At 49.6% G+C, this 27936-nt stretch overlaps 1 protein-coding gene across 1 annotated transcript in view; it reads right to left on the minus strand.

Moving 5' to 3' along the window:
• Positions 1-6942: 6942 nt before the first annotated feature.
• LOC134432889 (zinc finger protein 160-like) overlaps positions 6943-27936 on the minus strand; it is an 88268-nt gene continuing 67274 nt past the window's right edge. Inside the window, exon 3 of the mRNA XM_063181762.1 lies at positions 6943-8314. Within this exon, the coding sequence (XP_063037832.1) occupies positions 7393-8314 (922 nt within the window). The 3' untranslated portion in view covers positions 6943-7392. The remainder of the gene's footprint in view (positions 8315-27936) is intronic.

Genomic DNA, 27936 nt, shown 5'->3' on the forward strand with positions numbered 1-27936 from the left:
TAGCCAAAAAAAAATCTCAAAATTAAAGAGATCTTATATTAGCAAACCAAAACCACGACACCCTAGCACAGACCCAGTCACTCCCAGTATGACCCCGGTAGGAATCCACTGTGATCCCAGTCTTCCCAGTTGCCCCCAATGTAGACTCAGTGACTCCAGTCACTCTCAGTGTGTTCCCAGTCATCCCCAGTATGGTTGCAGTCACTCCCAGTATATCCCAGTGGGTCCCACTATGATCCCTTTTGCCCCAGTTCTGGCCCTGCTGAGTCCCAGTGTGCTCTGATCCTGCTCCCAGTGGGTCCCAGTGCTGGGCACGGTGAATCCCAGGGTGTCCTGGTGTATCCTGGAGTATCCTGGTGTGTCTTGGTATGTCCCGGTGTATCCCAGTATATCCCAGTGTGTCCCAGTGTATCCCAGTGTGTCCCAGTGTATCCTGCCTGGTGTATCCCGGTGTCCCAGTCCATCCCAGCCTGTCCCAGTCCATCCCGGTCCGTTCCCTTCACTGGGAGTGACTGGGATCATACTGGTGGAAAGTGGAATCTTACTGGGCCAAGTGGATGTGACTGGGAATGACTGTGAGTATGCTGAAGGCAACTGGGATATACTGGGAGCGTCTGTAACCATGCTGGGGGTGTCTGGGAACACACTGAGAGTCACAGCAGGTCCAAGGACACCGTGGTGGCACTATGGAACCTCATGGAACCAAGGGGATCATTGTGGCACCCCTGGAGCCCATGGAACCAAGGGGCCTTGGTGACACAGCGGGGCTTCATGGACTCAGAGACCATTATGGTTCTGTGGGGCCTGATGGAACCATGGAGACCATTGGGACCCTTCAGGGCCTGGTGTCACCAAGGGGGCATTATGGCACCTCAGGGACACATGGAAGCAAGGGACCATTGGGTCTCATGGAACTGAGGGAACGTGGAACAGGCCTGGCTGGCTTGGCCTCCCAGGGGCCACCGGACAGCTCTGGCTGATGTTGGAATGTCAAAGGCTGCCTTTCATCAGCTCCTGGAGCACTGCGGCTCTGTGCTTTCCTTGCTAGGAAAGGAACTGTCAATCTCTTCTAATTACTCATGGCCAGAACTGGGATTTCAACTCCAAATTTTTCCCATAGGAATATTGCCAGGACAAGTGTGGCAGGCAGTGTTTTCAGGAGAGTCACCTCCCATCTGTCCCCAAAACACTGGGGAAGGCTCCGTGCTTTCCTCCCTATGAGAAAGAACTGTCCTACTTCTCCAGGCATGCATGGCTGAGATTGGTCTTCCACCTCCAGAATTCCCTAAATCCAAAGACTGCTCCCAAAAAAAAATCTGCCATTCCTGACAAGTCTGGCTGGCCTTGGCCTAGTGAGACTCTCACCTGCTTTCCAAACACTGAGGCTCTGTGCTTTCCTTCCTATGGAACAAAACTGTCCTTCTCAGCCAGGTGCCCATGGCCACAACTGGGATTTCACTTCCAGCATTCCCTGTTGTGACAGACTGGAGGAGATTGTTGGCTCTAAACATTTTGTGTGGGGGGGAGGAAGGGGCAGGTCCAGCCTTGCCCTGCCCTGGAGCCCCAATCCCCCCAGAGCCTCTATCCCAGCCCAGCAGTGGCTGCCAGTCCCTGGCACAGCACAGGCAATGCTCCACAGCCACCTCTGCAGCCCCAGCCCAGCTCCTGAGGGACCAAATGAGCCCAAGGCTCACCTGGGGGAAGGGCCCAGAGAGACCAAGGGGTACTGAAGGCTGACCACAAGGCAAGCACACATCTTGACCCTGCCTCCTGTTGGAATTTCTATCTGAACACTGCTGGAATCCAGGAGTTGGTAACTCTGTGTGTGCTCCTCTGTATCTTTTCAGCCAACAAAGCCAAGGGAAGGCACAGTTCCATCAAATGCAAAAGTCATTCCTCTGCTGGATATTAAATCCACTTTCCACAGCAGACAGCCTCAGAGAAATGGAAAGCACCTTCTGTGCCCAGCACAGATCCCAAGGTCCCCCCAAACCCTCCCTGCCCCAATTCTGCCCAGATTTGCTCTTTGCACACACGAGTCACACACTGAAGTCAGGAGCTCCCTCCATGCCCAGAGGGAGGAAAAGAGAGAAAGGGGATGAAGAGCTCTCCTGTGCAGAGCCAAGGTCCAAGTGCTCTGGCATGTCCCAGCAGCATCTGACATGTCCACCATCCCCCAGAGATTTCCGCACAGGAACAGTTTTAGACAAAGGCAAAAGAAAAGGCAATTCTGTGAGATATAAACACAATTAAGATGTTGACTAATATGATATTTATTTCAGCTTCAGAAAGATTGGGCAATTCCCTGAAGCTCAAAGCATGAAACCAGTCAGCTGAAGGGCACTTGAATGACCAGAAAGCACCGGGAGGAGTGCTGAGGGTTTTTTGGAGGACAATGGACATATGCAACATGTTCACAATCCAGCCTTCATAGAACCTGAGTAAGGTCACCATGCCCTTGAAGGACACAAAAGAAGGAGAACACGCTCAGCAGCAGACGGTTCAGGATGCAAAGGCAGACAAGAAAACCACAGCGAGATGCATGAAGAAGAAAGACTAACTAAAATTAACTGAAATATCAAAATGCGTGCGTAAAAAGGATTTAACCAATCATGTATCAGCTTGAGGGGTGAACAATAGAGAACAGTATAAATATGGCTTGCTTTTTGTAATAAATTGGTTTCCCTTATCATATTAATCATGGTGTGATGTCCCATTAATGATCCTCTGCACCTAGGGACCAGAAATGCATGCAAGCCTCCACCCCAAGAGGCATTATGAATTCAAAAAACATGGCCATTAACTGCTTTATACCAACACAGAGTAATGGCAACCAAAATGCAGTCAGAACAGGGTTTTTTCCACTCTCTCTCAAGCCCCACACGTTGGGCACCAAATTTTGTCCTGGTTTAGGGCAAATTTGGGAGAAAACCTCCAAAGGGGCTCCTCCAGAAAGCAAACGCACATTGCCCCTCCCCACAACTGGGTCAGGAAGGATTCCCTGGAGAGAAGTGGAAAGAACCTGTTTATTTAACAGGCAAAGCACCCCCAGCACACAAAATGAACAATACCAGGTGACAACACTCTTTCACCACTCTGAAAAAGATGACAAATTCAGAAAGTCTCTCTTGGGAGTGGTCGCTCTGTTATCAGTCCCTCTGGTGCTGGGGCAGCTGCTGCAGCCACAAGGTGCAAACTCTCAGTGTTTCCAAGGTCCCAGTCCGGAGCAGGTTTGAGTGGTTCCAAAAAAGAGAAAGGAAAAACAGTCCAGGGAAAAATTCGGAGTGCTTAGCTAAACTAAGTAATGAGCAGAAACAAAAGCAAGAGCAAAGCAAAAAGCCAAGCAAAAAGCAAAAGCAGCACCATGCACTGCCCTGTCTCTGTGTCCCGCCAGCCGTGGGGGAGCGGCTGATAACAAAACCAAAACAAAACTTCGCTCTTCAGAGCCAGTCTTGAAGGCACAGAACATAATATCCAGCATAAACAGAACACATGGATGGGGATGCAGGCATCATAACGTCACCATAGGACAGTCCTGCACCCAAAATTCTGTCCTGCACCCACTGCTGCATCCTGAGTCCTGTCCTGCACCCCGAGCCCCGTCCTGTACCCAAATTCTGTACTGTCCCATACCCCAAACTGAAAGCTGCCCCCAAACCCCAACCCCACCCCTCATTTATCACCACATTCCTGTTCCACACCTTCTCTTCAACTCCTCCCCCTCTCCCACCCCTGTCCCACCCCCAAATTTATCCCATGTCCCTGATCCCCTCCCTGTTCCCTCCCCAACCCAGCCCTTCCCCGCAGGCCAAGTGGGCGGCAGCAGCAGTGGCAGCTGGTGGGGGCCGGTGGAGTTGGAGGAGCTGCAGCCCCTGAGCCTCCTCACCCTGGACACGCTCCAGAAGTGCATCTTCAGCTATGAGACCCACGGCCAGGAGTGATTGACACCTGTCCCCACTGATCATCTGTAAGAGACACTCTGAGGTTTCCCTCAGCTGCCTCACGACCGCTGTGACGGAGACTGAAGCCCCCTCCCAAGGGCTGAGACTGAGACCCCTATGACTCTAACACAGGGGGCTGGCCGAACTGAAGCCAGATGTTTGCCAAGTGTTGCCTGCAGGTGTGTTCCCTGGACCAAGAAAACTCACTGCTCTCTCTCACTGCTGAGAACATGGACTGTCTGTAAACTCACCTGTTCCCTCTCGGTGGTTTCAATAGACTTACCTGCTCCCCCCCTTGGTGGAGGACTATAACAGAACCAAGACTTTGAGATTCTCCCTGACGTGACAAGACGGATCTATTGGCTGGACCACGAGGGTTTCATCTCTCCATTGGCAGCTATTCCTCCCCTCTTTCTCTCTCTCTCTCTCTCTCCTTTATTCTCCTTTCTTATCCTTCCATCACATCTGCTGTGGGCACTCAACAAGAGGTGCATTTGTTTTGATTAATACCAAAATCCCCTTCCGTGTTGCTTTTGCACTCAGATCAGTTAACAAACCATCATGACCCTCGCTTGTACGAGCGGATCATGACACCATCCTGGTGGCCCTACCATTGTCCCTGCTGGCCATCCTGGTGGCTGTGCTGGCTCTGCCATGGTCCCCACTGGCCATCCTGTCCAATCACTGTCCCTGCTGGCCATTCTGGTGGCCCCAATGGTCCTGCTATCATCCATGCTGGTGGCCACAGTGTCCCCACATGGTCCCTGGTACAGGCAGCCCAGCGAGTACATCCTGCTGCTCACCAAGGTGGGGCTGGGGTGGTGGCCATGGGGCATGAAAGTGGTCAAGAGAGTGGTGGTGGCCATGGAAGGATTGACCATAGAGGCCAGTAGGATGCTGGTGGCCATGGGAGGCTTGGACATAGACTGGTGGCTACAGGGGAACAGTGGTGGCCATGGGCAGCATTGACCATAGAGCTGGTGGCCAGTGGGATGGTGGTGCCATAGGGTGGTGGCCATGGATGGGATTTGGCCCCAGGTGGCCCACAGACTGGTGGCCCCAGTGGCCCGCGGCTCATCTTGCCTCTGCAGGACGAGAATGGCCGCACCCTGTCGGACGAGGACATCGCGGCTGAGGCTGACACCTTCATGTTTGAGGGTGAGCACGAGCTCCCAGGTGCCACTGGGGAGGAGCCACTCCAGTGTCCCCTCACTCACCCAGTGTCCCCACAGGCCATGACACCACGGCCAGTGGCCTGGCATGGCTCTTCTACAACCTGGCCGGCCATCCTGAGCACCAGGAGCGATGCCGCCAGCAGGTACAGGAGCTCCTGGCTGGCCGGGACACTGCAGACATTGAATGGTGAGATGTCCCCAGGGCCACCCCGGTCATGTGGCTTGGGGACACGATGCCACCCCCGCTTGTCCCCAGGGACGACCTGTCCCAGCTGCCCTTCACCACCACGTGCATCAAGGAGAGCCTGCGGCTGCACCCTCCTGTCACTGCTGTGTCCTGGCGCTGCACCGAGGACATCCCCCTGCGCGATGGCCGTGTCATCCCCAAGGGTATGGCATGGCCAGGGTGTCCCCAGTGTCACCACCCATCCTCATCTGCTGTCCCTAAAGTGGCCATTCCCATCCCAGCAGGGGTCATCTGCCTGATGAGCATCTATGGGACCCACCACAACCCAGACCTCTGGCCCAAGCGTGAGGTAGGGCCACCCTATGAGGTGTCCCTGTCACCATGGTGGTGACAGCTGTGTCCCCTCGGTGCGACTGTGTTGGTGTCACCCCAGGTGTTCAGTCCTCTGAGGTTCAGTCTGGAAAACAGCAAGGAACGGTCCCCGTCGTCCTTCATCCCCTTCTCTGCTGGCCCCAGGTGTGCTGGAGTGGGGACAGCAGTGTCCCCAAATGTCACCCCTGTCCCTGGCTGGGTTCACAGTGGGGTGACAATGGGGAGGAGCAGGGAATAAATGGCAGCATGAAAGGGACAGTATCATGGTGGTGGTGGGGATGTGTTGTCCTTGGCCATGGGACACCCCATGGCATGGACATGTCAACCCATGGACTTGTCTCTAGGCCACTTGTGTCACCATCCATGGCCATGTCCCCCATTTCCTCATCCATGGCCATAGAGCCCCATGTCACCATCTCTATCTGTGACACCCCCCATGCCCAATATCGCCATCCACAGCCATGTCCTTGTCCCCATCCCCACCACATCCCCACCCAGGTCCTTGTCCACATCCCCACCACATCCCCACCCAGGTCCTCGTCCCCATCCCCACCATATCCCCACCCACGTCCTTGTCCCCATCCCTACCATGTCCCCACCCAAGTCCCACAATGTCACCATCCATGTCTTAGTTGAATGTCTTTATATTTACCCCAATGTTGGGTGAAGGATAATGAAAAATGAAAGAAAATAAAGGCCAAAATAAAAGCATTTATGTGTCCATGCTGGCTGAGTATCCGTGTGCCTGGGCGGGTAGAAAGGACCTTTTCTAGAAAGATTTCCACTCCATTGTCTCCAAAATCCTGGGTTTTGCCCCAGTCAATCACCATTTGGCTGTGGAAGATGCTGGTGGGCCAGAGAGAATTAGACTCATGGAATGATTCAGGTTGGAAAAGACCTCCAACACCATTTGGAATTCTGGATGCCACTCGAAGCAATGACTGGATGCAAAAGGTGAGACTGTTTTGGGGTCGAAAGTAAAAAACTGTGCTGTCCACTATGAAATTCTGATGTCTGTTTGCATCCCAATGGATTTTTCTCTGGCCGTGTCCAAGTGCCCAAGGAGAGCCAGGAAGATGTGGGGACCACCAGCCAGGTGTCTTCCCAACATGGATCACCAGGATCATGGATGACCAAGTCTCCGCCCAGCGAGGGTCACTGTGGACCATCCAGTGGGGGTCCCCAATGGGCGATGGAGTTGAAGCAGCACTCAAAGCTCTTCCTGTCACTGTAGGACACAAAACAACACGAGCGCACACACTGCTGCTCTCAAGGGGAAGAAAAGGGAAGTTTATTTCCTGACTCCAACATTTACAGTTTTCTAAAAGCGACCGTGGATTGGAGGGTGAAAGTGCCACCTCTCCAATGACACTGGACAAACTAACAGTCCATCATATTTTTCTTCTTCTATAAAAGAATGCCAAACAAGAAGTTATTTACAGAAAGTGTTTGAGAAAGTTTGCTACAAGAATGTAAACATTAGAAGGCTCAGAAAATCTTTAAAAATCAAGGCAACACTCTTCCTGCACACAGGGCACTTGTTGGGCATCCCTTACTGCTGCCTCCCTTGGTGTTGGGTCACGGCAGAGTTCTGGGAGAAGTTCTTCCCACACTTGGGACACTGTCAGGGCCTCTCCCCAGTGTGGATCCACTGGTGGGTGACGAGAGTGCAGTTTTTCTAAAAGCCCTTCCTGCAGTCAGGGCAGCAGAAGGGCCTCTATTCTGTGTGAATCTGCTGATGCTTGAGGAGACGGTATCGGCTCTGAAACCTCTCCCCACACTCAGAACACTCATAGGATCTCTCCCCAGTGTGGATTCTCTGGTGGGCAATCAGCCTAGAGTTCTGCCTGAAGCATTTCCCACATTCCCCACACCTGTAAGGCCTCTCCCTGGTGTGGATCGTCTGGTGCAGAATCAGCCTAGTGCTCTGACTGAAGCTTTTCCCACATTCCCCACACCTGTAAGGCCTCTCCCCAGTGTGGATCCTCTGGTGGACACTCAGGCCGGAGGGGTCGATGAAGCTTTTCCCACATTCCCTGCACTTATAGGGCCTCTCCCCAGTGTGGATCCTCTGGTGGGCATTCAGATGGCAGCTCTGCCTAAAGCTTTTCCCACATTCCCTGCACTTGTAGGGCCTCTCCCCAGTGTGGATCCTCTGGTGCAGAATCAGGCTGGAGTTCTCAATGAAGCTCTTCCCACACTCTGAGCACGTGTAGGGGCACTCCCCAGTGTGCATTGTCTGGTGGATGATCAGGCGGCAGCTGTCACGGAAGCCCTTCCCACACTCCCCACACACAAAGGGTCGTATCCCAGTGTGGATCATCTGGTGGAGTTTCAAGCTGGAGCTCCTCCTGAAGCCCTTCCCACATTCTCCACATTTATAGGGCCGTTCATTGGTGTGGATCCTCTGGTGGGCGATCAGGTTGGAGTTGATCCTGAAGCTCTTCCCACATTCCCCACACTTGTGGGGCCATTCATTGGTGTGGATCCTCTGGTGGACAGTCAGGTGGGAGCTGATCCTGAAGCACTTCCCACATTCCCTACACTCATAGGGCCGTTCCCCGGTGTGGGTCCTCTGGTGGATGAGCAGGTGGTCGCTCCTGCCGAAACTCTTCCCACATTCCAAGCACTGGTGGGGCTTCTTGCCATCATCAAGCTGCTCATGGACCACCACTTCAGCGCTCTGGCCAGATCTCTGGCTGCCTTCCAGGCACAGGCTGAGTCTCTCCTCCTCGGAGCACCCTGGGCTGGGTTTGCAGCCCCTCCTCTTGAAGGATCTCCGGGGCTTTTCCTCCCCAGTGGATTCCTGTGCCCTGGAGCTGCTCAAAATGGCCTCTTCCACCAGGTTCTGCTGTGAGGATTTGTCCTCCCTGGTCTCCATCCTCAGCTCCTTCCCTGGGGGAGGAAGGACAAGGAGAGGCTGGGATTTGCCTCCGTGCCACAGGGAAGGGGAAGGAGATCCCCCCAGTGCATCCCTGGCTGGACAGCATCAGCAGTGGGGCTGTGCTGCAGCTGGGGCCGTGCTGGGCTGGGAGACGGAGCAGGACAGAGGGGAAAAGGGGCACTGACTTCCTTCTCACCTGCCTCAGTGCCCTGGGGCATCTTCCTCTTCCTCACAGCCTTCTCCATCCAGATGAGGTTTGGGAATGGGAAATCCTGATTTGGGGGAAAAACAAGATGTGAGTGCATTGCCTTCGGAGGTCCCACTGGCCAAGTCCATCTCTAGAAGTCACCGGACGTCTGGTGGCCAGAAATACCTCCAAAAATCAAGGAGTCCAAAAACCTCTCCCAGGAGTTCCCTGTTTCCAGTGTCCTCACTTTGGGCTTATGGGGGTCCCTCTTCTCAGAGCTGCTGGGGGGGCTGTGGGGCCTGGGCATTCCCCCTCTCCCGGGTCCTGCTTACAGAGTCTGAGGGTCTTTTGGGGGTCCCAGGGGTGAAATTATGATGCTCGTATCCCCATTTGTCTGAAATAAGCTTTGCACCTTTAACACTGGTTCTGAGAGCAGAGAGGGAGGAAGAAGAAGCACGGAGTTTGTTTTCAGAACCTCTCTCACTCCTCCACATTCCTGCTCCTCTCTTGTCTGCAGATGGACAGACAGCGGGACAGAGCCCTCCTTTGCTGTTAGTCAGTTTGAGCTAGCAGAGGAAGAGAAGCTCCCTGGACTGTGGTTTTTGGTTTATCCTTTTCTTTGGACCTGTCTAAACCTGCTCTGGATTGAACACCCAGAAGAGCACCAGGTGCTCACACCTGTGCCCCACCGGGGCTGGGCCATGGCATTTCCAGCCCCAGAGAGACTGATAAGAGACTGATAAGAGACTGAGCAAGCCATGCTACAGCTCACGGAGGGACTTTGTGAGTTTGTCATCTCTTTTGGAGCAGCAAGAGATTTTATTGTTTAATACTGTTCATTTTTGGGGCTGGTGAGTGCTTTGCCTGTTCAATAAACAGTTTTTTTCCACTTCTCTCAAAGAAAATACTTTTCCAGAACCAGCTGGAGGAGGGGCCACTTGACTTTGCTCTTCTACAGGAAACACCTTTAGAGCTTTTCCTCCCAAAATTGCCCTAAGCCAGGACATTGGCTTTGAAGGTCCCACTGGCCAAGTCCATCTCTAGAAGTCACTGAGTGTCTGGTGGCCAGAAATACCTCCAAAAATCAGGAATTCCAAAAACCTCTCCCAGGAGTGCCTCGTTTCCAGTGTCCTTATTTTGGGCTTATGGGGGTCCCTCTTCTCACAGCTGATGGGGGGCCTGTGGGTCCTGGGCATTCCCCCTCTCCCGGGTCCTGCTCAGGCATGCTGAGGGGGTTTTGGGGGTCCCAGGGCTCACCCTCCCCTGATTCTGTGGAAATTGTTTTTGTGACACGTGCCAATTGGGAATGGAATCAGCAAATGCTTCTATCTGCTGTGTCCAAAACAAGACACAAAGAAAGGTTTTGAAACTTTCTGACCAAATAGACAAATAAAGCATCAAAATCAAAGAAGTATAGTAGAGCAAAAGAGATGAGGCAGCAAGACGACTGATGCTTAGAATAAAATAGAGGAAGTTGGGGTAAAGCTAAGAGATATTGTAACAAAGCAATTAAAAGCTTATGTATAATAAAAAGCTTGATGCACTTGACAAATCATGTAGCAGACACCAGTGCAAGGCCTCCCTCCAGACAATCACAAGAAGGATAGCAATCAATGACCACCTAGAAATATTGTGAAATTACTGCTCCCAGCTTATTGATATTTGCTAATTTGGACTAACCAAGCATATTGGAAAATGCTTTGTAGGCTTAAAAACAGTATATATAATTTACTGAACTGTGTGTGCTATGAGTGGAGCAGTGACTCCCCAGCCACCCAGCGCTGCGTGCTTGCTTTAAAATAAAAGGTATAGAAGTAAAATTCACATTCGCTATTGAAATTTTACATCAGGTGTTCCAGGGTCCCCTTTCTCCAGCATCCCCCCACTCTAGGCACTCAGCGCTTCCCCTGCTCCCCTTTGCACTCCTGAGAGATCCAAAAGTACCCCCTTCATCAAATAAATTAAAAATACCTCTCTCAGCGACACCAAAATATATTTGGGACTCAACTCCTGTGAAAAACGCCAATCACTTGTTTTTAAAATTTTAAAAGTTTAATAGTAATAAAATGGTTCTAAAAACAGTAATACAATTAGAGTAATAATAATTTGGACAATTTGAATTAGGACAATACGAGACAACAAATACAAAGAATTATGGATGTCCGGGTACCTTTTTCTGGGCAGCACGAGCCGGAAAAAGGGCACCGGTTAACAAAGATTAACCCTTAAAAACAATAACCCGTTGCATATTCATACACCTCATACATGATGCATAAATTCCATTCAAACACAGGATTCTGTCTGGCCATCATCAACTTCTTCCTTCTAATCCTAACAGCCCCTTTGAGGCGGGAAGAAGTTCGTTTCTTCTGGTAAGAGAGCAAAAAATTCTTTTTTCTGAAAGATTCAGGTGTCCTGTGGCTGCTATCTGATGCGAGTGCCTCATTCCTTTCTTTAAAAAAACCTCACTGACATAGTTCTTCTTTTAACTACAAAAGTTACCTTTTAATTACAAGACTACATTTATTATTAAACTGTTAATACAGCACTACTAATCAATACACCAAAATACATATGGTAAATGTGAAAATGCCTGTATTTTATGATTGGCTTCTCGCAAATATTAAATGAATATTATATGTGTTGTGTTAGAAAGTAATGCTGTATTAATTCTCTTAAGTACCATGTTAAATATAGTTTTAGGTTATAAAAATTGTTAAAATAGAAACGATGCCACGTAGGATACTTTTTTAAAGAAAGGACTTCCAGCGAGATAGCAGCCACAGGACACCTGAATCTTTCAGAGAAAAATAATTTATTGCTCTCTTACCAGAAGAAACGAACTTCTTCCTGCCTCGAAGGTGCTGTTAGGATTCAGAGGAAGAAGCTGACACTGACCAGACAGAATCCTGTGTTTGAATGGAATTTATGCATCATGTATGAAGTGCATGAATATGCGATGGGCTATTGTTTTTAAGGGTTAATCTTTGTTAGCGGGGGTCCTTTTTCGGGCTCATGCTGCCCAGAAAAAGGTACCCAGAGGTCCGTAACTCTTTGTATTTGTTGTCTCGTATTGTCCTAATTCAAATTGTCCAAATTATTATTACTCTAATTGTATTACTATTTTTAGAACCATTTTATTACTACTAAACTTTTACAATTTTTCACACACCATAAGCACACGTACCTTTGCTTAAAACAATGCTTGCTTATTTCGAATACAATACCTGCTTGTAAGCCTTAAAACACAACACACAGAGCTCCATTCTTAAGCTTTAACCTTCCTAATATCTTGCTTGTCGGCGGAAGGGAACCAGGACATCAATTTGATCATCACAGGCTCGATTTTATTGATCAGTACGGCGGGTTAAATACAGTTAATAATGAGCTTCATACATATTGCAAAAGTTGAGCTCAGGATTGGTCAGCTTACATATCAGCACCTACGCCTACTTCTACATTCCTATGGTTCTACTTTTGATACTTTCTACATATTCTTAGGATATATTCAGGACTAATCTCAACTCCCTATCCTCATGTTGCAGCAAGGTCACTGCTGACTCTTCCTTTCAGCTTGCTGACTGCTGACTTTTCTCCTTCAGCTTAACCAGTGGCATTATGTCAGTATGGCCTTTCTCAGCTAACCAATTATTAATAATACTCTCCACATTTCCCCCGTTTTCTTCTTGAGCAAGGAGATTAGTTTGCCATGTTTTTGCTATTGTACGGCTGACCATGTTTTGAATACAGTTAAAGATACAAGGCAAAATAAGCAAAAACAGTAAAATTACACTCAGCAGTCCTATAGCATAGATCACAAGGTTCCTCAGCCACGGTCCGAGTCCCAGGCCTTTAAGCCATTCGTCAATTCCTAAACCGTCTTCTTCCTTAAGTTTGTGAAGTCCCTGTTGTAATTCTTTTATCTTAGTGTGAATGGACACTGAATGATCAGACAGATTCATGCAACACATTCCCTCAAACTCTTCACATCCATGTCCTTGTGTTAAGAGCAAAAAATCTACAGCAGCTCTATTTTGCAAAACAGCATGGTTAACACTTTGCACATCTGCAGTTAACATGTCTAGAATTTGTGATGTCTTGTTCAGCTCATCCCTTGCCCAGCATCCTAATTGTTTTGCTAAATTCATGGCTTTATTGGCAGATCCTCCTGGTAAGATAGTTGAAACAACCACCTGTTTGAATGTGCCCCAAAACCGTGGATCTCCTATCTTGCTGCAGTCTAAGTCATGTATGCTACGTTTTTTCCTGTTTGAATTTTGACTCAGCTGCATTAGCAAGGACACATTAGGGTGAAACAGTGACAATTTTCCCAAAAAACAGGGTCCACCCTGTGGTTTAGCTGGTATACCATTCCATGCCCTTTCTCCACAAATCAAAAATATTCCTGTGGGTAATTTCATTGGTGCTGTGATATTTGTGCCGTTACATTGACTGTAATGCTGTGGAGAGAATTCACTCACATTCAGGGATGAATCTAGGGTGGCCCATGTTTCTTTAGGTTGGTTTAAATTCTGAGCACCCAAAAGTTTGAAGCTAAACCATCCACCAGCTGTAGTGTTAGATATGCTGGCATTTGTACTTCCAAAAAGATCCAATTCCTCAGGAGGAGAATGCAAAGAGGTGTTAAGTGATTGGATTAGTAAGCATTGACGATAGCCATCACTCTGACCTGCAGTATACCCTTGTTGCACCGGCAATGTGATGTTTGACATGTTAGACATACATAAGGTTTGATTGTTTATCAAACTGCAAAATTCTCCCGGAGACCACACCGGAAGTCCCACCAGGCATGTTCGAAATGGGTTAGTGACTCCTCCAAGACTAAGACAAAGTGATGATTGGTTAGTTTGATTAGCAAGTGTTACCCATAAATTTTCCCTTGGTTGACTAAAGTGTGTTACTCCTACTGCTTCACTTGCTACAGCATTGAGCAGTATTACAAAAACAAACCTCATTTTTCTTTCTGCTTGCTTTGCTTCTCCTTTTCTTCCTTCTGCTTACGTTGTTTTTTCTTTCTTCGCTGTCTTTTCCCTGGTTTGCTAGATTGTCTATTGTAAGGCTGAGTCAATTCTTGAATATACTGATCTAATTCTAAATCAGCATCCTTGCTCACAGGTATAGCATGAGGTAAGTTTGAAGGCAAATCAGCTTTGCAGCGAGCTGCTATGATGCGTGAGGCTTTAGTAATTTCAAATATTCTAAGGTTTTCCTGTAACTTCCACCTAAGATATGCTATAATCACTTGTTCTGCACTCTCAAAGAGCTGTAATCCTGTCCGTCCTGGCAGGCCAGTACTTTGTTCAAGAGCTCTAACCCAGATATGATTTCGAATCCACTTTCCAAAACAAGATGTACACCATAAATATCCCAATGACCTCTGTGGATACCAATAAACCTGATTACAATCTGCACAATGCAAAGCTACCCATGCATTGCATTTATCATTATCCCTTTTGCAAACATAACAAGGAAGTGAGTATAAGAAAGGAACAGTATAAAATTGTGGTTCTTCAATCCAAAGCAACCAATTCAATGGTGGTGGTCTCAAAGCCTCTTCAGCTTTTTTACTATATGAGGCTAACAGCTCAAGGTCTTTCTTTAACACAAGGCGTATCTTATTTCGTAATCGTAGTTCTTGTTCGTTATCCTCCTCAACAACTATATCTTCCTGAGGGTCCCACAACAGTAAAAGTGTTCTAAACATAGAAAATTAATTAGCAATCACTGATACCCCTATTCAAATGAGACCGTTCCCTTTTTTGCCTTCTTTTTCTTATCTGTCTTCAATCTTGCTGCTCCTAATTTCACTGGTCCTGCCACTTTCAAACTTAATTTTTGCAACTTGTCAATGCAGCAATCTAATGCTCTATCAGGATCCCCTTGGAAGGGTCCTACAACTGAATGCTGTGTTAAAGGCACTAATTTCCTACACCTTATAGAAACTATACGTGATTTACTTTGAACCTTAATTCTATTTACAATACATTGTATTTCCCATCGATAATAAGCAAGAACCTTCTGTTCAGGAGACTCATAAAGATTTAAAGCTATATATGCGTTTTGCCCCGTTTGTCTCCTTAATTCATCTTGCCAGCTTTTTCCCCACGTATGCTCGTGTTCACAAGTATGACACCACAAATCTCGTAATAATGATTGTTCTATCCAAAAAGTTCTTTTACAACCCCCACAACGTAGAGCTATCCAGGCAGCACAATGTGGATTGTGACAGTCAAGGCAATGTAGTTTCGCTGGATCTGTTAAGTGAAAAGTTGATAATGAGTCAATGAAACCAATCAACTCCTGGGCTGTCTGGTAGTGACGTGTCAGTGCTCTGTCCACCGCTTCCGAGTACCCCTTCAATTGTAACAGTAGTGGTTGTAGGACTAGAAGCAGTTTCTTCCCCAGTCGCTCCCTGTCCTCCTCCGTAAGGCGATCCACCAGAGGCTGCATCAAAAACAGGTTTAGTCCACTTAGCAGGCACCCACAAAGGCCCTGTAGGTGAGGAAACACAAAGATACCCCCGACCCCAATATAATACTTTTGCAGGTTTTTCCCATAATCCTGTACTCGGGTTCTTATACTTAACCAAGACCTCTGTTTCCTTAGTATTTTCCTGACCTGACCTCGGATGATGTTTCATTGCAGGGGGGGTATCATCTTCCCCAAAAATGCATAAATGATTAATCACATACAAAACCTTAGCCAAACATGCTTGTGGATCTGTCAAATCTTGATGTTTGTCAATATACTGCTTAAGGGTACCGTTTGCTCTTACCCGTAAAGCCTTCCTTAACTGTATCAGTAACTCATACAATCCTTTATTATTCACTTCCTTAATTGCTGCTTCCTCTATTCGTTTGACTACTCCTGCAACATACATAGAGTCTGTGACCACATTTAAAGGCTCCTGTAAGTTGGACACCGCCCATACTACTGCTAACAATTCCAAAGTTTGTAAGCTATCTGCAGGGTCTGCTGTGAGGAGTTGATGCTTCCATTGTCCTTTTTCTTGCCAGGTAACAGCAGCACGCCTTGATTTCTTTCCTGCATCTGTAAAAGCTGTAATAGCTCCTTCTATGGGGTTTTCTTCTCTCAAAGGTCGAGTGATCCAGTTCCATTCTGTCATCCATTGCAAAACTCTAGGCACTAATTTACTAGTCTCCACTTTAGCAGGTGACATCAATAATGCTTCTTGTAAATTCTTTGAATCAATCAAGTACCAGTCCAAGGTTTCTTTTTCCATAGGTAATCTAATAGTAGCAGGTCCTCTACCATCCACTTCAAGAATTCTGAGACGCCCCTTTTTGATTAATGCAGCCAATTGTTCAATTTTTGAAGATATTGTTTTCTTATGCTGTAGTGGTGGTGATAACCATTCCAATACCCGTATCTCCCCCGTTTTCTTTTGCAACTCAGAGAGAGCACCAAGCAAGTGGCAAGGGCTATTCCAGATAGTAAGGTCAATGGGGTGGTCGAGTTGTCGACGAGACACATACCCTTGCTGTACACAGTTACTAATTTGCTGCAAGGCAAGACGATGCTCCTTTGTCAGGTGTACAGGAGTAGTAGGGTCCACACCTTTTAACAAAGGCCGTAGGGCTTCTAATAAGTGATTTGGTATTCCCACAATAGGCTTCAGCCACTGTAAGTCTCCCAGCAACTTCTGTGCATCATGTAGAGTTTTAATGTCCAATTGTAATTCCAATTTTTGTGGTATCACTATTTGATCCATCAAAGTCCATCCCAAATATTTCCAGGGCTTTGTAGTCTGAATTTTCTCTGCAGCAATAACAAGTGAATATGCAGCAAGAGTATTTTTAATGGTGTTAATCTGTAAAGAGGAGAATGGCTGTTGCTGTGCAAACAAAATATCGTCCATGCAATGATATATTATAGTTGCTGGCCATTTACGACGTAGTGGCTGTAATGCTGCATCAACATAAAGCTGACATAAAGTGGGAGAGTTGCGCATGCCCTGCGGAAGAGATGTCCATTCAAATCTTTTATCTGGTTCCCCACGATTTATTGCTGGTAAAGTAAAAGCAAATCTCTTCATGTCATCAGGATGCAGGCCAATAGTGAAAAAACAATCCTTTAGGTCAATAATTAAAAGTGGCCAGTGTTCTGGAATCATAGCTGGATTTGGAAGACCAGGCTGTAAGGCCCCCATTGGTTCCATTTGGTCATTTACAGCCCTCAAATCATGTATCAAACGATATTTCCCTGATTTCTTTTTGATTACAAAAATAGGTGTATTCCAAGGGCTTGTGGACAGTCGTAGGTGTCCCTTTGTATATTGTTCCTGTACCAATTCATGGGCATGCATAAGACTCTCCCCTTTTAATGGCCATTGCTTAACCATCACCGGTGTATCCGTTTTCCAGGTGAGTGGAATGGGGAAAGTCCAAGCAATGGCAATTACCCCAAAGGGTGCTGATTAGTTAACACCACTCCCAATTGTGTTAAAATGTCCCTTCCAATTAAGCAGGAAACTGTAGGAGGCAGTTGAACAATTGAAAACACAGCAGATATTTGTTGATTCTCAATGCACACAGACAAAGATGGCGACCTGCTTGCCAATGTAAATCCTCCCACTCCTGTGAGCATGTTTGATGAAGGAAATAGAGGCCAATGTTGTGGCCATGCTTCTGGAGAAATGATGCTAGTATCTGCTCCTGTATCCAATAATCCATAAAGGGTTATGCTTTGATGCCCATAGGTAATTTCAACCTTTTGCTTTGGTCTATTTTGTAAATCCACAGTTAAAAGTGTAACACCAGTAGAGCCAAAACATTTTTCATCCCGTGCTTGCCCAGTAAATGATTGCATTCCTGATGTCATTTGTGACAGTGGTACCAATTGAGCAATGCGTTGTCCTTTTGTAATTTTAATCGGAGGATAAAGGGTGTAAGCCATAATTTGTATTTCCCCTGTAAAGTCCGCATCGATAACACCAGGCAAAACAAATAATCCCAACATAGTTATAGAGGAACGTCCCAGCAATAATGCTCCACATGTTCGTCCATTTAATATAAGAGGACCCTTTACTCCAGTGGGTATCCTCTCAGGCCGGTTCGTCCTTAGTGCGACGTCTACTGCTGCTGGTAAGTCCAAGCCGAGGCTCCCGGTTGTTGCGGGTTGCAGACAGAAGGTAGCAGCAATGTCACGGCAGCTGCTGGTGTCTCCGATGTCACGGCGGCAACTTGTGTGATGAATGGTCTCCAGCCTCCTTGCGTGAATGCCAGTGAGCCATTTCGGAGAGAAGCAAGAGCAGCTAACACCTGATTTTGAGTGGACTCTGCTTGCTTTTGTAACCCTAATCCTAATTCCTTTAAGGCTTCTGCTATAAATGCCTGTGAAGTTGTTCTATCGATAAAATTTCCAAATAATTCTTCTCTACCTTGTTTAATGCCCATATAAGCCGGTAACCCTCCTGGCTCTTTAACCATATCTATTGCAGCACGCACTAACCACATAGACTCTCTAAGTTTATCTGCTCCCGATATCATCTGTGCCTCTGTACGCAAATATGCCCCTAAGCCCATCAGCTCCTCTACTGTTACTCCATGTAATGGGTCTCCCTGGGCTCGTTGTACAGCAACCGATTCATTTACCAACGCTTGCCAATGGGCGTTAAACAATAACTGCTGATGCTGAGTGAATATCAACCGAACTATTCCTCTTAAATCATTAGGACATAAAACCTGAGTATTAAAAAGATAATCTAACATTTGCCTAACAGGTTCACTTTTTACTCCAAACTGACTAACCGTAGAACGTAGCTGAGTTAACAGCTTCCAATCTAAGGGAGTATATTCTGCTATATTATGCGTAAGGTTTCTCTGTGCATCATACTTTGGTGTGTATGTGACTGGACATGCAAGACTAGAAGCTACTTCCACCGCCTCACCATCCCCCATTTGCATTACTTCTTTCGCCAAAGCAGCCCAAGCTTCCCTCCTCTGTTTAGCCATCTCCCCCCATGGATCACGGTGCGCCCCTGGGATGGGATCTGGCTCTTTAAGGGTGCTATGCTGCTGGCGCTTCGGTGCAGACACCGAGGTTTCGCACGGGGAAGGCAGTGAAGCAGGGGCTGGCTCGCGCGGGGGAAGCGGCTTCCCCGCTGGAGCTGACAGTGGAACCAGAGCCGACTCAAGCGGAGCCGGCCTGCGGGTGCAATCAGCCCCCCCGCTGGAGCCGGCTCACTCGGGGGAAGCAGCGGAGGCAAGGCTGGCCGCGGAGGCGAAGCTGGCTTGCTCCCACCCCCACCATCCGACCCGCTTGAAGCTGGTGGCGGAGGCAAAGCTGGCTTGCTCCTACCTCCACCATCCGACTCGCCCTCCCCCTCTGACAGGAAAGGTGCAGACGGTTCCACTGCGCCTATAGAGAAATCCTCCACACCACTTTGCTGGGGACTCTTAGGCATAAGTACCTTAGTTACAGAAGGTGCCAGGGGATCATCTTCATGACCATACCCTATATTCCTCTTATGAGCTTCTGTTGCCGTTTCTGCTGCCTTTCTCTCAGAGACCTGCTGAAGTAATGTGTTATACACCACCCGCCATAACTTCCCGAATTTCTTTGCTGACTTATCATCGTCTAGTATTGTATCCCACAATATTTCCCCAAACATCTTCCACTCTGCTAGCTCATGAACTGTATGAGGATTAGAAAAGATACCCTTAGCATGGCCATAAGCTAATAACTCTGGTAACTCCTTTTTTAAATCTATCCCTTTTATCCCACGCCGCTCTAAATAGGCAGTAAATAAATCATATGCCGCTTGCCTATCCATACCTATTAATCAGCGCGCGCTGTTGCAGCTCTCCAGGCTCCGGCGGACACGTATTGGCTTAAGTCACAGTTGTGAACCTTAAGGGTGCTTCAAATTCCGGCACCATCCCAGCTGCAAGGACCGAAATCCAACTTCCTCGACCGTGGCGTAATCCCTTTTTCTTTTAATCCGAGAAAAAGGGCAGAGATTCGGTTATGCCCGCATTCTCCACCATTTGTCGGCGGAAGGGAACCAGGACATCAGTTTGATCATCACAGGCTCAATTTTATTGATCAGTACGGCGGGTTAAATACAGTTAATAATGAGCTTCATACATATTGCAAAAGTTGAGCTCAGGATCGGTCAGCTTACATATCAGCACCTACGCCTACTTCTACATTCCTATGGTTCTACTTTTGATACTTTCTACATATTCTTAGGATATATTCAGGACTAATCTCAACTCCCTATCCTCATGTTGCAGCAAGGTCACTGCTGACTCTTCCCTTCAGCTTGCTGACTGCTGACTTTTCTCCTTCAGCTTAACCAGTGGCGTTATATCAGTGTGGCCTTTCTCAGCTAACCAATTATTAATAATACTCTCCACACTTGTAGCCTACTTACAGTAGTCGTTGAATATCTCTGGTGCATCCAAGACCCGTTCTGGCTTTGAGGGAATATATCTGCTCTTCTTCCTGCTCAATCCAGGTGCCATTTTCTGACTGTAGAGCACTTTCAGGTTATTCTGATAGTCTGTGTGCAGGGGAACAGGTTTGTTAACCTGAGTTAGTTTCCTCCCAGCTGAGTGCTGCTCACCCAACTAGGAATCCCTTGGAGTGAAAATAAAGTCCTAAGAGAAACACTCACAAGCCTGCAGTGCACTAAAATCACTGGCAGAATGAACTGCTGAGCAGGGGTGAGCTACAATTTCCTCATTCATGGAAACAAATTTAACAAACACTTGGGTTTTTGAATCCCATTATATTTAGTTGCAGTTTAAGCTAGAAAGTGCACAGCAGAGGCTTTGATGCTCTTACAGACTTCATGAACGTTTGGAACCTGCAGTACCGGTAGCTGTCACCGACATCTTTCCATAAAAATCCTTTCTTTAGGATTTTTCCCCCTTCTGAGAAGCTGTGGCCTCAGCAACAAAAGGTAAACAATGGTTATCTGCTGCTGGGGAATGCAACAGGTGGATGCATGATCAGTCTTGGGTGAATGTTTGGATTTACTGACCACTCACAGCGGAGCTGGGTCTCACCCTCTGCTGAGACACAGCCCTTTGTTTATTCATTCTTTTCCTATTCTTAGCTTAGCTAGCTTCTGAGAACTTTCCTTCTATTTCTTTTAGTATAGTAATAATGTAATATAAATCATAAAATATTAAATCAAGCCTTCTGAACATGAGGTCAAGATTCTCATCTCTCTCTCCACCCTGAAGACCCTTGCAAGCCCTGTAACAGGTGACCAACTGGCAGTCATAGCAACTCTCCTAAATAAATTCACTTTAACTGTTATGCCCTCCCTCGACCTCAGGAACCTTAAGAAAGGAGACTCCAGCCTGTACAGCTCTCAGAAACCAGTTGATTTCTCCTGTGACCACACACAGAGCCTCTGTGTTGCTGTTCCCCTGACCTGATCCCTCCTGCTGATTCAGCTCACACGGAGCCTGTATCATACCTTCTGGAGCATTCTGTGGTTTTCCTCTGAGGTGGAGGATCTTTGCCTCTTCCACATCAAAACCATTCAGATTCACTGCCCAGGCTTTCTGTTGCTCCTACAGAGACAAATCACCCTCAGTGCAATGCATTTAAAACAATTCCCACACTACAATTTAAACAGACACCTAAGTCCCCTTCTCTTAGAATCTGAAGATGTTTGACTGTGCTGCAAGGGTCAGTCACACAGAGGCAGGTCAAAGCAGTTTTCCTCAGACTTTCATACATTGTCCTGCTCACATTTTCAAACAATGGCAAATTCAGTGTCATTGCCAGAGGGAAAAGCCACAGCCACAAAGCGACCAAATGCTTCATAAACAGATTTCAGAACACAGTGTAAAACATTCCAGAAGTGTTCCCTGTGGAGACCTTGTCCTAGAATAGCTACCACCAGCAGTTTCACTTTGCATAGGCTTACAGCTTTGTGTTTTTGTTGCCTGCTACATTTTAAAGCCTCGTTAGTCAAAAGCTAAATTTTGCTACCAGAAGCAGCATAGGCTTCGAGTGCATGGCAGTCTCTACAGCTTCAGTCTCATCCTAGGCTCCTGAAGCCCAGAGCTGCAAGTAGTGATGGCTGGGACTTGTCAGTGCCGTGTGCCCCCTTGATAGAACCTATTGTTCACTGCTCTGTAAAGGGGCAGGAAGGCGTAGCAGTTATTGAAGTAATTGTAACTTAGCAACATGCTCACCTTCTTGGTAGGGGAATCCTCAGCAGGGTCATTCTCTTTGGTTAGGAGGAAATTTGCCATCTCCATCTGCATAGTGCTGCGTTTGGGAATGTAGCGATCCCCCCCAGCCTTTGTGGGGGTGCTTTGAATTTTGGATCCAGATTTACCTGCATTCACATATGAAAATATTGTCTTACAGCTATTTAACAGCCTGTATTTGAGCTTTCACGGGAGCAAACCCAACACTCTTCCACATCACACCCACCAGACAAGTAGGACTCTGAGGTCTCATGCCACCCAGTCCCAACTAACTTATATTTTCCTCCCTGCCACCAAGTTGGTTAGGGACTGTGTGGTGCAACTCCTTGGGTCTAGTGCAACAATTCCAGAGTCCAGAGATAAGGGGAAGATACAAAAACACTCACAGGATGTAAAGCTGTCAGCTGACAGTCCTGCCCACACTCGTCCTAGCATACAGCTGTGCCAGCAAGGCTCAGCTGGCCGAACAGCAGCTGGCCAGCCCCAGTGCTCAGAGCTCTGCCCCTCATGCTGGCAAGGAGGTGGGTGGCTGTCAGGAGCACAGCCCACCTCCTCCTGCCTGAGCAGCAGCCGGTAGGGCAGCGTGGCAGGGAGCCCAGAGCCCCGTGGCTACGGACAAGCAGCCTGGGCCAGGCTCCCGCACTCAACCTCTGCCGCCGGTGGCCGGCGCTCACCGGGTGTCTTGGATGGCGTCTTGCTGGGGCTGTGGGAGCGACATGCCGGCTTTATGGGGGACACGCCAACAGGGCTGGGCCCGGGGCCGCTCTCCTTGGCCTTGCGCTGCCATGGCGCAGGCGGCGCGTTCGGGATCAGCGTGTCCAGCTTCAGCAGCCCGTGCAGGTCCGCCTCCAACAGGAACTGCGCCGTGGTCCTGCGGGCGGGCAGGGTGAGCCGTGCCCACCGGCCGGGCTGAGCCTACTCCGACTGCCCCGCTGGCCTCCCCACCACCGGACCGTGCAAGCGCTCCGGCTGCTCCTCCCCACTAAGGGACACCCCCACTCTCCCCAGCCGCTCCTCAAGACACCCCATCAGCCGATACGCCCTCCCTCCGCTTCTCGGGGGTCCTTGATCAGGCAGCACCCCTTCCAGCCGCTCTTTGGGGCTTCTTCCGATAAGCAACATTCTCCCTTCCCCTGCCTTTCAAGGGCAATCTCGTCCCTGCTCTTTCTCCTCCCCACCGTGCTTTGCCTCTGCCCTGTGCCCCTGGGGCTGCTCTTGGCCAGGCAGCCTCAGTGGGAGCCAGCACTGGCTGCAGCCCCAGCGGGCCCCCCCAGGACAGGGCCCAGCATTTAGGAGGCCAATGAAAGCTCTGGGCAGCAGCAGAACCCTCAGCAGAGTTCTTTGGACAATCAAGGACTGGCCACCCCTACACTGCAACCTCACTGGGAATGTTTTCTGTCTGACGTAGACTTTCAAAAGAAGCTGTTTGAGGGAAAGGTGAACTAAACACTCACGCTTTTCTCTTCCAGCAAGTCCAACTTCGGACAGAGCATAAGATGAAGATAAGCTGCAAAACAAGCAGGCCTGCCAGTAACCCTAGCCAGAAGCCTGTTCCCTGACAGAAACCCCTTCCAAGGCCCTTCTGGGAATCAGGAACATGTGCTGTGGTTCCAGCTGCACCTGTGGGGGCGATGGGGATCGTCAGCCCGTGCTGTGCTGCACTGCTGAGCTGGCAGCACGGTGGATGCGGGCAGGACGTTCTCCATTTCCCCAGAGCTGGGGCCTGCAGGGACCTTGCTGCCCCTTGGCACAGGCTGTGCCACCCAACAAAGCCCAGCAGGCCGGGAGGAGAGCCCGGGCGCAGCAGGAAGCTGAGAGAAGGCCCTGCTCTAGAACGGAGGGAGTTCCACCAGAAGCAAACAAAGATGGTAATTTGAAGACATTCCCACTGTGCTCAAAATTTGTCTGAGAAAATTAAGACGTGAGCTTGTCATAAATCCCAGGAAATATCTGGGAAAAGGTTTTATGTATGTTGCTTGTGACTAGGTACAAAGCTCCTGTGGGAAAAGAGCCTCTGCAGCAGGCTGGCTGGCTGAAGGGGTCTTACTTCTTCCTAGAATAAAGATTACCAGTGAAATGCAATTTTATTTTTTATTGTATAAGGGGAAAATATTTTCCAGACCTCTAAAACCAGTTTCAAAAATACAGATGTGTTGTGGAAAAAGGAATGAAACATATGAGGATTTCTCTACACAAGAGATATTTCTAAATATTTTTAAAAATGAAAACTGAAGACAAAATGAGGTCATTTTTTTGGATTCTAAAACTACTTTAAAAAATCTTTAAGTACTATAGGAATTGGGAAGAAATATTTGGGGGTGTCTGTCTACAGAAAAAATATTTTGAAATATTTCTACAAATTTCTAATATCTAAAAGTGAAAAATTAAGAAAATGGGGTTGCTTTTTCTCGGGAGCCCCATGCTGCTGCCTGCCCACTGGGCTCCCCCAGCCCTCGGGACCCCGCCGCTGGTCACAGCAGCCCCTGCCTGGCTCCTGCCTGCTGACATCGTGGGCATCCACAGCTGCTCCTGGCCATGGAGCTCAGCCAGTGGTGCTGCCGGCCGGGCTTTGCTGCTGCTGCCACCCAAACACTGGGGTGACGGCACCTTCCCTTTAGTGCAACTAAAGAAAGGGCCATCACCTAGCCTGGCAGAGAGCGGGGATAACTTCAGTGTTGTTAAGAGGGCAGGCCCAGGGGTCTCAGGGGCAGAGGAAGGGACATGTTGGACTCAGGAGGGGCAGGAGGGTGCTGGGCTGCTCCTGGGGTCTATAGAAGAAGTCGGGACAGGACAGAGGAGGATTAAAAAAGAGATGGAAGTAGCTTGGGGATATACATGGGGAGAGGAGGTGGCAGTGGGATATCCAGGAGAATAGGAGATTTCCTTGTCGATGGCTGTTCTGCAGTCTTCTTCTCAGAACTCATGACAGGGCTGCCCAGGCCCTTCTAACTGCTGGAGGAGGTGCTCCTGCTGTTTGGGTGTGACATGCAGCCACCATCTTAAAACTCCTGTCCAGAGGTGGAACTGTGGAAAGAAGAGGTGGCTGGGGCCCCAGCTGCCAGTGGCACACAGGGAGCCTCCTGCACAGCCGGGCCCAGAGCTGGCAAGGCTCCCCAGCACGGCTGGAGCTGCTGGCACAGCTTGGCCCAGCTGCACAGCTGTCCCTCAAGGCCCCGGCCCGCAGGGCACGGCTCTGGGCAGGCTCCCTGGCCAGGAGCGGGCCCCAGAGCGCCTCTGCCTTTCAAGGGCAATCTCGTCCCTGCTCTTTCTCCTCCCCACCGTGCTTTGCCTCTGCCCAGTGCCCCTGGGGCTGCTCTTGGCCAGGCAGCCTCAGTGGGAGCCAGCACTGGCTGCAGCCCCAGCGGGCCCCCCCAGGACAGGGCCCAGCAATTAGGAGGCCAATGAAAGCTCTGGGCAGCAGCAGAACCCTCAGCAGAGTTCTTTGGACAATCAAGGACTGGCCACCCCTACACTGCAACCTCACTGGGAATGTTTTCTGTCTGACGTAGACTTTCAAAAGAAGCTGTTTGAGGGAAAGGTGAACTAAACACTCACTCTTTTCTCTTCCAGCAAGTCCAACTTCGGACAGAGCATAAGATGAAGATCAGCTCCAAGACAAGCAGGCCTGCCAGTAACCCTAGCCAGAAGCCTGTTCCCTGACAGAAACCCCTTCCAAGGCCCTTCTGGGAATCAGGAACATGTGCTGTGGTTCCAGCTGCACCTGTGGGAGCGATGGGGATCGTCAGCCCCTGCTGTGCTGCACTGCTGAGCTGGCAGCACGGTGGATGCGGGCAGGACATTCTCCATTTCCCCAGAGCTGGGGCCTGCAGGGACCTTGCCACCCCGTGGCACAGGCTGTGCCACCCAACAAAGCCCAGCAGGCCGGGAGGAGAGCCCGGGGGCAGCGCAGCTTTTTGGGCAGTCGCTGCTTGGAGGGACACGGGCCACACCCATCCCTGAGCAGCCCCTGCCAGCCCTGGCCCTCCCTGCCCCGTGACAGCTCCCCCAGCCCCAGGGCACAGAGTCAGGCCCTGTCAGGACCCAGTGCAGCCCCTGTCCAGTCAGGAGCCAAGGCTGGCTCTGGCCCTCGGCTCGCGGCAGGGCTCCCGCTCGGGGCTGCTCCTGTGCCTTGGGCCTCTGGGCACTCAGGGCCAGCTCCAGAGCAGCTGCAGCGGGAGGGACGTTGGTGCAGGAGTCCCCTTTCCCCAGGGCTGTGAACGAGCTCCAAAGGCACCTCCAGCTTTGCCGGGCTGTGCAAGGGAGGCCCTGGTAGAAGAAGAAGAGCTGCAGCCACACAGCTCTGCCAATGGCTGAGCCCTGCTGAGCCTGGCACAGCAATTACCTTCTGTGCCTGTGCCCATGCCTGTGTTTGGCTCGGACTTCCTTCCTGCAGCAGGGGCTGCCAATCGGCCTCTGCTTTGTTGGGGAAACACCTCCTTCTGTCCTAACTTTTGGCCCATCACTTGAGAAACAAAAAGTACACCTTAAAAGATGGAGAAATTCTCCATTTCTTTAATGGCATGTTCAGAACGTCATGCTTATGCAAAATCGGATAAAATCAACAAATCATCTGGGCTTTTTCAGCTGGGCCATGGCCCACCGTCCTTCAAACACCTGCCAGTGCTGAGCAGAAGTTGTGAGTGGATCGTGCAGGGTGAGGGCACACACATGCATGGCTCTGTCCTGGCACCTGCAGCGATGCCCCCCTGGCCGAGCTTTGGGCTCTGAGCTGGCAGGTCTCACAGGGGAAAGGCCTTGGCGTACCCTCACCCTCTCCCAGAGGCTCAATCCTGAACATGGGCTGGGAAGCCAGATCACCTTTAGCAACAGGCTCAGCTGCAAAGAAAGGCAGGACACAACAGCTCCAATGGCACTGCTGAAGATTCTCCTTCAGGCCCGAGTGGCAGTGAGGGCATCTGGGTGATTGGTGCCCTCCAAGGCACTCCCTTGGCTCTGCCTTCCACTCAGGAGCAGGGCCAGGGGGACCTCGTGCCTGCAGTGGCCCCACACTGGGATGGAAGGAGCCCCTTGTGGGGCAGTCGGGGCAGAAAGGACTCCCTGGAGCAGCCAGCAGCTTGAAACCCAGCCCCAGGCAGGGCCAGGGCTTAGCAGTGGCAGCAGAAGCAGCTCGGGCTCCCTGGGGGCTGCAAAGGAGATGAGAAAGGCTCAGCCCCCAGGCACAGCCCTGGGCCCAGCGCCTTCCCTCTCTGCTCTTCTCTGTGGCTGCACAGAGCACACAGAAGGACACAGTGGCATTGCACACAGGAGGAGGATGGACAGCTAAATGCCCCTTCCTCCCACTGACAGTGATCCTGTGGGATCCCTCAGGGCTCCAGAAGGGAGCAGGGTAAGGTTTCCAGAACTGATCTACCTTCAGTGAAATTTAAGGGAACTGGCTCATGGTAAGCTCTTGGCATACTGACACAGATTATTCTGTCAGGAAAGGTACATTCAGAACATGCCTCCAACATCTGACAAGGTCTTCAAAGCACCATTCACCAGCATTTCCAAGTAATCCAAGTCATGATCCCAGTCGAGGAGGGATCACAGATGCTACAGAACCATTTCCATGGTGTGTTGGGATCTCCTTCTCCCTTGGGGAATTGGGGACTGCAAGGGGGTGGGGTAAGGCTGTGGAAGCCTGTGGCTCCTGGTCACTCTGTACGCTCTTTGCAGGTGCTGTCCAACATGCCTGGAGGGGCAGCTGGAGCAGCCCAGGGCCCTGGGGCTCTCTCCCTGCCACACAGGAAACCCTCACTAAATGCTTGGGGAAATCTGCAGTGCCACAGCTGTCGCTCCCAACCTCCGTCCCTCCCTCCTGCTTGCCCACCTGCCCATGGAACAGCTCCCACAGCCCACGGGCACATAGCCAGGCCCTCTCAGGACACACTGGAGCCTTGCTCTCCCCCTCTGCCCTTTCTCCACCACGGGCACCCTGTGCAGCTGCTCCCAGGTTTCGGGACATGTCTC

The sequence above is a fragment of the Melospiza melodia genome, assembly GCF_035770615.1.
Source record: "Melospiza melodia melodia isolate bMelMel2 chromosome 7 unlocalized genomic scaffold, bMelMel2.pri SUPER_7_unloc_1, whole genome shotgun sequence".
In the NCBI taxonomy this organism is placed as follows: domain Eukaryota; kingdom Metazoa; phylum Chordata; class Aves; order Passeriformes; family Passerellidae; genus Melospiza; species Melospiza melodia.